Here is a 10,964-nt window from a genome sequence, read left to right as displayed (position 1 = left end):
AAGAATACTCACCATAGGGCCGGCCCGGTGGCGCACTGGAGAGTGCGCCGCTTGGGAGCGCGGCGGCATTCCCGCCGAGGGTTTGGATCCCATGTGGAGACTGGTTCCCGCTCACTGGCTGAGCGCGGTGTGGGCGCAACACTGAGGGTTGCGATCCCGTTGCCGATCCCCAGTACGGGCGCGACACCGAGGGTTGAGATCCCATTACCGGTCAGTAAAAAAGACAAAAAGGAATAAAAAACAAAAAAACAAAAAAAAAAAGAATACTCACCATAATGTAGTAAATGCTTAGTAGATATAATCTACTATTATTATATTGTCATTATCTAGCATCCTAGTAATAGAATTATCTAGATTTTAGTAATAATAAGGATTAATGACATACCTTAGCATCTCTACATGACATTCATAAAAATGATCAGAAATAATTATGGTTGTTAAAGATTTAATAGCTCATTATAAATTTGTCAGATAAGTAATTCATTCTTAGTAGGAATGTGTTTTCTATTTTTAAATGAATAATCTCATGTTATAAAAAGTAATTCACAAGTATTTAACATTAAAAAGCAACCTGTTATAGTTAAATTAGCATTTTTATTTTTTATTAATAGTTGACATTCATACAGTATTTTATAGTTTAAGGAAAGCTCATATGTATATGGCTTCATTTAACTTATGATAGTCTAATCTGTTAGAATTATTGATATTACTCATACAGATAATCTTAGGAAAACAATACCTTAAATTCCAAGTTCAGACTTTTGCTAGGGTAACATGTGGTATTGCATGCCAGATGTTTTTCCAAGCAAATTGATATTACTCATACAGATAATCTTAGGAAAACAATACCTTAAATTCCAAGTTCAGACTTTCGCTAGGGTAACATGTGGTATTGCATGCCAGATGTTTTTCCAAGCAAAGTTAAATTTGCAGAATGAAGGCAAGACTTCTCCTAAGTGTTAAATTTTTCATTGTTATTGACAGTATGTATCATTCTAGTCAGGCCAATACCTTGCCAGTATTTTAATATAAAATTGAATTGACAGATACACAGGTAGATAATATTTAGTAATTGAACATAACGTTTTACTTGTTTTTTCTACCCAAAAAGAGTATACTCTTGAGATTTTGAACTAATATCTGTAGATTGTATCAGAAAAGTTTTATTTATGTTTTTCTTCCTCAGAAGGAACATAATCTTCAAGTTTTGGGTCTGGTGAAATCAGATGAAGGGTTCTATCAATGCATTGCTGAGAATGATGTTGGAAATGCACAAGCAGGAGCCCAACTAATAATCCTTGAACATGGTAAGAGGGGCTGAAATAGTAAAACAAAAGAGGCTGAATGTCTGAGGAACCTAGTACCTTTCACTCCAGGATGCCCCATGACTGATCCATCTGTTTGTAAAGGCCAATATGTGGCATAACTAAGAGAAAAAGAATAGCAGTCTAAATCATTTCTTTCACTTAAAATGACCTAGAAACACAATTTTAGATAATGTTGAAAAGAAATTGGTATTAAAAGAAAAGCTGAACAATTATAGAGGCTTACACAAATGAATGTTTTTCAGAATTCACATATTCTAAACTCATAAATATATTTCCACCATCTAAAGAAAAACTTCTTAAAGTAATATTTATTTTACACTGAATTTTTCTTTGGTTTTTCCAAAATAAAATGAACTTGCTTTTTCTGATTATCGTCAAAAATCATGCTTGTTATAAAAAATTCAGACAGCATTGAAAAGTATAAGGGAAAAAAAAAATCTACCCTTAGTCAGAGTCAAATCAGGGGAAACTGTACTGTAATTTGAGCAGGGAAAGTTTAATGGAAAGAATTATTAACTATAATGGGATTGGAGTAATAGGGAGTTGGCTAGTAGGAAGTAAAGAAAACTCTAAAAGATACAAGAACAGCGATGTAAGGAGAAACCACAACCTCTGTGTCTGAGAGAGGGTGCTCAGGAAGAGTCTCCCTCTTAGAGCTGAGATCCAGACCTTGTTGGAGAGGGTGTGGCCATGGTTTACTGGATGGTAAAAAAGTTGATGTGGTGCTGTGCTGTTGAAAATTGCTCAAAATATGCTCTGTAGGGTCCTAGGGAAAGCTGTGCAAAGGGAGTTGTCTCACCAAAAGCATTCTGCTACAAAACCACCCACGGGGTCAGGTGTTGAGGGAAGCTGCTGGTTATAGGCAGCACACTAGAACCAGTAAAAAAAAAAAAAAAAAACCTTCCTTCTGCAATGTATGCTCAGTGCTCTGTACTGATAAAGTTTAACACATGTGGCAAAGGAAAAATATATAAAGGGCCCAGCTCCATTTTTGCAAAGCAGTCAATGAAATATGAATTTGGAGCTGAGAGACAGTAAATTGACAACTGGCACATACTCCAAATCCTGCCTCCTAGGAGTACTGCAAATGAGCACACACAGATATGTACATGGTTTCGTAACCTGTTTTCTTACAGCAACATGCTGTGGGCATCTTTCCATGTCAACAAATAGAGATCTGCATCAACATTGTTCTTTGTCAAGTGGTATGCAGTTTGTTTTATATAACTGATTCCCTACTGGTTAACATTTAAATTGTCTCCTAATTTTTGCTGTTATGAACAACACTGTGTTGAACTTTTTTAGATGATTATCTTCACATATTAAACTACTAAAAGTTGAATTGTTTAGATAACAGTTCTGTGTTAAATTCATAGTGGTACCCATTAGTTGCATTATTTATTTGCTTTAGCAAATAAACCATTTTTTTTCATTTGGAACATTTCTCAAGAATGCATGAAAAAGATACACTTTAGACATCTGCTCTTTTATCTTAGTCAAACAATCAGGTACCCGTGTGGTCCAGGAACAATTTCTCTGACAGCTGTAGCTTGGCCAGGAAAGCTAATTGGCAAGGATGATACCTACTCTGGCTTTGCACTAAAATAGCATATAGGATTTTTATGTGTTATTTCTTAAAAATACACTTGAGAGTGTAGTTATAAAAAGCCATGAAGTATTAGAAAATTTTGCTTTTTTCTTCCTATGTTTGTATGTGATAATACCCTTCCTTGTTTATTGAAAATGATTTAGTAGAAGCATGTCACTTTTCCATCCTGGCAATATACCTGAGTACAAGTACCAAATAAGGCACTAGCAGAATCAGTGAGGTAGATAGGCTTATTTCTTTTTACTAGTGGCGTCGGCTTTTCTTAGTGAACTTTGTGGCTGTCTTACGGTGTTAATTACATGGAACCGAGAAAGGGGACTTTAGTGTGTTTGTGTTTGGGATTACCACTATAAATTTAACTCTGGCAGCATAAATGGTTGGCTGTGATAGGAGGTCCCTAAACTAATCCTAATTGGGCTTTCCTCTGAAAATGCTTGGATGGTGTGTGTGTTTCTCTTTTTTTGATGACAACATCTTATGGGCTGGTGAAATTTTGTAGTGACCAACTCAGGGATACATTAGGAGCATAGATGATAAGAAGGAAAATCATGTTATTTTGTTTTCTATTTTGCTGTTTTACTTTAATTTGCAAGATAGACATTTATGTGGGAAAGTTAAAACAGAGAAGATAACAATTTATAATATGTGATCTCTGCCTTTCTGAAGTTTACAGTATAGCAAGGGATATAAGTGATGAATACAACTTTAATGCTAGTCCAGATTAGTGTTATTTTTATAATACAAGTAAAGCAATGTATAATTTATGTTTTTAAGAATTTATTTTTAATTTTAAGTCTCTTTTTAAAAACCAAATCAATTACAATGTCCATGTTATGTGGCTTTACAGAAAAGTGACTACATTTTTATTTCATAGTTTAGAAGTATTATGCAAAGCCTTATAGGCTTTCTTGGACTAACAATAGTTTCTTTTGCTGTTGTTTTAAACATACAGTTTAGAAGAGACGTATTCTGTGTGATCAGGGAATTTTTTCATGTAAGATGTCCCCTTGTAATAGGGCTCGAATGATAAGATTTCCAGATGTTAATTTAAAAGAGCTGGATCAGTATGGAAATGGAATATAGTACCTGTTCCTATAGAAAGGTGGCCTGTAAAGGCAGAATGGATCAGAGTGATAACGGCCATAATTATTAGCAGTGTAAGACAGTCTGATGGTAAAGTGAGGTTTAATTAGAGGAAGACAGAGTACAGAGTGGTTGAAGGAATATTGTTATAAGATATCATTGTGAGATAAGTACTTATACTACAGAAATGGAAAAAAAGGACCCTAATGAAGAGATATTAGTGATTTATCTGATTCATTGTTGAAGAGAAGTTAGAGATACTGTGGGTATTATCTGGGTGACCGTAAGAATGGTGATGTCTTTATAAAAATAGAAAAGGAGGGTGAACTGAAATGGAAGGGGGTTTCTACTTTGAAGAGAAGTTAGAGATACTGTGGGTATTATCTGGGTGACCGTAAGAATGGTGATGTCTTTACAAAAATAGAAAAGGAGGGTGAACTGAAATGGAAGGGGGTTTCTACTTCTACTCAGGATGTAAAGAGTGTGCAAAAAACATCCTCCTCTCACAATGAGAAAAAAATTGATAATCTACAAAATCATAACTTCTCTTGAGCCCGTCAGAGAGCTGAGCTTGCAAAGCAACCAAGTAACCTAAATTCCAAAGTGGAAAGCACCCCCAAGGAACGGGTCATATGAATTGTTTCATCTTTAGCAGAACACAAGAGAAAGAAATGGCTGCCATAAAAGTGGGTAAGAGGAAAACTCCTAAAATTTTAACTAATTGCTAAAGACCCAGTATGGACTAGTTTAGAATATCTGTGGGCCCCAGATACAAAGAGTTCATACTTGCTTGCAGACACTTTCCCTGGGGTTCCATAGGGTACTCCCAGTTAAGAGCGGGCAAAGCAGGAGACTAGAGAAAGCCATCTCTGTGGTGTTGAGATGAAGGAGGTAATCTGTGGCTGCTGGGAGATAGACACAAAGTCCCTCCCATTTACTCAGACCCTTCTCTTTTAAGCCTCAAACCAATGAGGGAGGGGCAGAAAACCTTAATTCATATGTTTTCTGGAAGGAGATTAGAAGCTAAAATCCCTCTGCTTCTTGGGGAAGGAACCCTCTGGCCCCCAGGATACAGGCAAAGACCTATTGTTGCTGGGGAAAGGATAGAAGAGAAAACCCTTCACTTCTGAAAGAAGGGCAGAAAATCATTTTGGGCTTCTGCATCCTACACCAATACCAGGAAAAGGCCTTTTACTACTGGAGAAGGAGTTGGAAACTCCCACCTAAGACCAACGTAAATATAAAGCAGATTTCAGCTGCCACGTGAAGAAGAACCACAGGACCTACCTAAGAGTGAGGCTGGACCAAAGCAACAGAGAATCCTACCTGTCCCAGCAATGAGTCTAGCACTGAGTAACAAAAGCTTCTACTGTTTAGGCAAGGTCAGGAGCGTGGAGAGAAATCCCTGTGGTATTGGTATTCAGGAAAGATTGAAAGCAGAAAATTTGAGAAAAACTCTTTGGCTCCTAAGCACAACACAATGGTAATGTACCAGTAGAGGAATTTGAAACCTATGGTATGCTGAAGGTATCTATAACAACAGTAAAATTCATAGCAAGCTCAATTCCTGACTAGATTGACTACACTCCTCCACATTAACAGCTTCACAGAAGAATAGGCACGTCAGTTTCCAGGTGTAAATGATACTTACTGCTGTTCTGCACACCCTGTTCATCATTCAGTCAAAAACTAATAGACTCAAAAAAAGCAAAGGAAAAAAGCCTACTCATTTGTTAAGAGATAAAGCAATCAACAGAACCAAATTCAGCCTTTGTGACTTCTGTAAGGTAATAGAAAGATATTCTTAGAAAATACACCATTTGTATCCCATTACATACCCTTCTTTAAAAAATTACTTGTAGGGCCGGCCTGGTGGCGCACTGGATAGGTGCACTGCTTGGGAAGCGTGGCGGCGCTCCCGCCCGAGGGTTCGGATCCCACATACAGACCGGTTCCCGCTCACTGGCTGAGCGAGGTGTGGGAGCAGCACTGAGGGTTGCGATCCCGTTGCCGGTCCCCGGTCCGGTGCGGGGGCGACACTGAGGGTTGCGATCCATTGCCAGACACGGAAAAAGACAAAAGACAAAAAAAAAAAAAAAATTACTTGTAGATGTGCTCCTACAGACTACAAGATAAATCAAAATCAAGAACTCAAAAACAAAACATATTCTAATCCAGCAGTCTCACTCCTTGGTATTTACCTGAATGAGTTGAAAAATTATGTCCACACAGAACTTTCACACAAATATTTATAGCTTTATTTCTAGTTGCCAGACTTTGGAAACAACCAAGATGTCCTTCAGTAGGTGAAAGGATAAATAAACTGTGGTGCATCCAGACAATGGAATATTACCCATCACTAAAAAGAAATGAGCTATCAAACCATGAAAATATATGGAGGAATCATAAATACATATTACTAAGTAAAAGAAGCCAGTCTGAAAAGACTACATACTGTATGATTCCAACTATATGATGTTTTTTAAAAGGTAAAACTATAGAAATAGTAGAAAGATCAATGGTTGTATGGGATTATTGGGAGGGAGGAATGAACAGGCAGAGCACAGAGGATTGTTAGGGCACTGGAACTACTCTAATACTGTATTGGAAAATACATGCCATTATAAATTTGTCCAAACCTATAAAATATACAACATCAAAAGGGAACACTAGTGTGAACTTTGGACTTTGGATGATAATGACATCTCAGTGAAGGTTCATTGATTGTAACAAATGTGCCACTCTGGTGGGGGATGTTGATAATGGGGGAGGCCATGCATGTCTAGGGCAGAGGGTATATAGGAAATTTCTGTACCTTCTTAATTTTGCTATGAATCTAAAACTGCTCTAAAAATAGCTCTGAAAAAAATGAGACACCACTACACACTTATTAGAATGGGTAAAATCCAAAACCCTGACAACACCAAATTCTAGCAAGGATGTGTGAACTGTCATTCATTGTTGGTGGAAATGCAAAATGGTGCAGCCACTTTGGAATTCTCTTACAAAATTCAACATACTTTTACCATAAGATACAGCAGTTGTGCTCCTTCATATTTACCCAAATGAGTTGAAAATTTATGTTTACACAAAACTTACACATAAATGTTTATAGCAGCTTTATTCATTATTTCCAAAGCAACCAATATGTCTGCCCTTCAATATGTGAATGGATAAACAAACTGGTACATTCATACAATGGAATATTATTCACCAAACAGAGCATCGAAGATGGGACAATATCATATGATGTAACATAAGGAAATTGGAGTCTCACAAGTGAAAGAGAACAAGAACAGGACAAAACAAATATCTGAATAGATAATCAACAAGAATTTTAAAAAATGAACAGTCAAGCCACAGATCCAAAAAGAAGCTCAGACAACCCCAAGTAGGCTAAATACTATAATAATAACAATAAAAGAAAACACGCCTATACACATCATAGTCAAACTACTAGAAACCAAACATGAGAAAATCTTGAAAGCAGCCCGAAATTAAAAACAAAAAACAGAGGACCAAATATAAGAATCACAGCAGACTTTTTGCAAGAAATAATGCAAGCCATAACACAATGGAGCAATATTTTTAAAGTCCTTGAAAAAAATCAACCCAATACCTATCAAGAGTATTTTCCAAAAATGAAAGTGAAATAAAGACCTTTTCAGAACAAAAGCTGAGAAAATTCATCACCGAAAGACTTGGGCTACAATAAATGTTATGGGAAGTTCTTCAGTCAGGAATAGTATTGACAACTGACAGAAACTTGGAGGATCTTCACAGGGAAACAAAGCAGACTATGGTAGTTTCTTTTTAAAGTAAATATAAAACTTTTTTCATATTTTTAATTGCTTTAAGAAATAATTTACTATCTAAACAGGGGCCCACAAACTTTTTCTGTAAAGGGCCAGATAGTAAATATTTTAGGCATCATGGACCAAACAGTCTCTGTCACAACTGCTTAATTCCACCATTATAGCATGAAAGCATCCGTACAGACCAAACAACTTTGATTGTTTTAGTGGAAATTTACTTATAAAAACAGGTGTCAGGTCCTAGTTCTCTGGCCTCTGGCCTAAAGTAATGATAGTTTATAATACATAAAATGTGTGATGAAATAGTACGTATAGTATGGCTTAGGGGTAGAATTGAAAATAAACTACTGTAAGATTCTTATACTATGCAGCAAGTCACATAATATTGTTTCAAGTAGACCATGACAAGTTGATGATGTATTTTAAAAACGTTAAAAACCACCAAAAAATAGAAAGAGATATACCTACGAAGTGAATAGTGGAAATATAGTGGAATCTTAAAAACTACTCAATCCAAAAAAAGATGAAAGAGGAGAAAAATGAACAAAGAATAAATAGGACAAATACAAACAATTAGCAGTATGGTAGTTTAAATCTCTCCATATGAATTATTATATTAAATGTAAATGGTCTGGATGTAGATCGGCTGTCTCTCAATGAGGAGCTAGATTATGGCTTCCCTGAGGCCAGGCCCTTCCATGTGGCCTACCCAGAGCTCCACCTGCTCTACAAGACCTACTTGGGCAGCATCCTGTTGCTTGGAAAGGAGAGTGCTCCAAGCAGCACTGTCTGTGCAGCAGGATGTCCAACTGCTTCTGGGGCTGGGGCCGTGAGGACGATTTCTACTGGTGCATTAAAGGAGCTGGGCTCCAGCTTTTCCACCCCTTGGGAATCACAACTGAGTACAAGACATTTCTCCACATGCATGACCCAGCCTGGCAGAGGAGAGACCAGAAGCACACCGTAGCTCAAAAGCAGGAGCAATTCAAGGTGGACTGGGAAGGAGGCCTGAGCACTGTGAAGTACCGTGTAGATTCTCCCACAGCCCTGTCTGTAGTTGGGAGCCCCCTGCACTGTTCTCAACATCATGTTGTACTGTGACAAGGCTGCCACCTGCTGATGTACATTTGACTGAGTTGGCTAGACAGGCCACACTGCTTCTCAGGCTCAGGACAAAGCTTCAGGCCCCAGGCCCAGCTCCTGTAAGATGTGGGGTGGCCTGAAGCAACAAACAGCGAGCTATGTATTTGCAGCAGCCTGGCCCCCAGAAGCAGGCTTGAGCCAGGACAGGACACATGTTGTGCCTGGGACACTGCTAGCAACAGACAGTGATCAGAGAGAGGCTGGGATGTGGCTCCAGGCTGGGACTCTGCACCCTGCCTTGCTGCTTGGCCCACTCTACCTTCCTTTGTGTGCTGAGACCTGCAGGCAGTGTGAAGAGTTGAACAGGACAACATCTAATCAAGCTTGCTTTTCCTTCCCACTGGGTTGCTTCATGCAGAGATACAGTTTAGAAGCCATGCAACTGATGTAGGTAGCCGCTGCGATTGGAAGGTTAGAACTTCAGAAACCAGAGCGCAAGCACACCGAAGGGAGCAGCTGATGCCAGCTCTAGCTGTCACCGTGCAGGAATGTGGGCCTGGTATGGCCGGATCTTCTGATTTTTCAAAAGAAACTAGAATGCTGGATTGTTTACTTCAGAAACCAGAGCGCAAGCACACCGAAGGGAGCAGCTGATGCCAGCTCTAGCTGTCACCATGCAGGAATGTGGGCCTGGTATGGCCGGATCTTCTGATTTTTCAAAAGAAACTAGAATGCTGGATTGTTTAAAAAAAAAAATCTAAACACATTTAACAGGATTTAAATCATATAAAGTAGTGGCACTAAACTAGAAATCAGTAAAAGATGTCTGCATAATTCCCAAGTATTTGGGCATTAAACACCCTTCTAAATAATCCATGTATCAAAGAAGTCACATAGAAAATCAGAAAATATTTTGAACTGAATGAAAATGAAAATGCAGTTCACCAAAATTTGTGGGATGCAGCTAAAATATTGCTTAGAGGCAAGCTTTTAAAACTAGATAAAAAAGCAAATCAAAAGCATACAGAAGGGCCGGCCCGGTGGCGCACTGCTACAGTGTGCCGCTTGGGAGTGTGGAGGCGCTCCCGCCGAGGGTTCAGATCCCACATACAGACTGGTTCCCGCTCACTGGCTGAGCGAGGTGTGGGAGCAACACTGAGGGTTTGTGATCCCGTTGCCGGTCCTGGTCCGGTACGGGCGCGACACTGAGGGTTGCGATCCGTTGCCGGACACGAAAAAAGACAAAAAAAAAAAAAAACATACAGAAGAAGGAAGTGATAAAGAGCACTAATAATGAAATGGAGAACAGAAAAAATGAAAAAATAAACAAAACAAAGCAGCTGGTTCTTTGAAAAGATCAATTAAGTTGAAATACATTTAACAAGACTGATCAAGCCAAATAGAAAAACACAAATTACCAATATCAAGAATGAAAGGGAGAACATAATTACAAATCCTATAGACTTTAAGAGGATATAAATAAATAAATATTGTGAACAACTTTATGCCAATAAATTTGAAAAGGAAGACAATAGAGCTGTTTTGTTTAGGTAGGGAAAACATCGGTTTAAGATGTTTTGAGTTTGGGTTTCAGCAGAAAACCAGATAAAAATGTCTAGAACCAGAGGGCAGTCATATCAGAAACTCGGGACGGAGGTTGAGGAAGGAAATAAATTTTGGTTTTGATAGATTTCAAGCTTCTTAAGCAAACTTTTCTCTTGCTACAAATCAAGGCAGGCAAGTATTCGTTTTATTTTCTTGTACATAGAGAATATTGTGTCCTCATTTGTTTTGTGGTAATGTTTTACACTATTGAAAATTGAAACTCTTTAACCTTTTCTTCAGTAAATGGAGTTATATGCGATCATATGATATCATCTACTCTTATATCTCTACCTTCACAGGAATGTCTTAGTCATCCAAAGTTCATCCCTAAATATCCTCTTGAAAATCTTCATAGACACCATCATATCATCTTTTTTTTTTTTTTTTTTTTTTTTTTTTGTCTTTTTGTCTTTTTGTCTTTTTTCGTGACCGGCATCGGAT

At 38.0% G+C, this 10,964-nt stretch overlaps 1 protein-coding gene across 1 annotated transcript in view; it reads left to right on the top strand.

Annotated features, from left to right (window-relative positions):
* The window catches only part of NEO1 (neogenin 1), a 170,299-nt gene that overhangs the window by 62,117 nt on the left and 97,218 nt on the right, over positions 1–10,964 (top strand). The window contains exon 7 of the mRNA XM_008575170.1: positions 1,187–1,307. Within this exon, the coding sequence (XP_008573392.1) occupies positions 1,187–1,307 (121 nt within the window). The remainder of the gene's footprint in view (positions 1–1,186; positions 1,308–10,964) is intronic.

The sequence above is a fragment of the Galeopterus variegatus genome, unplaced genomic scaffold, assembly GCF_000696425.1.
Source record: "Galeopterus variegatus unplaced genomic scaffold, G_variegatus-3.0.2 Scaffold1149, whole genome shotgun sequence".
NCBI lineage: Eukaryota > Metazoa > Chordata > Mammalia > Dermoptera > Cynocephalidae > Galeopterus > Galeopterus variegatus.
This window is presented reverse-complemented; position numbering and strand designations above follow the sequence as displayed.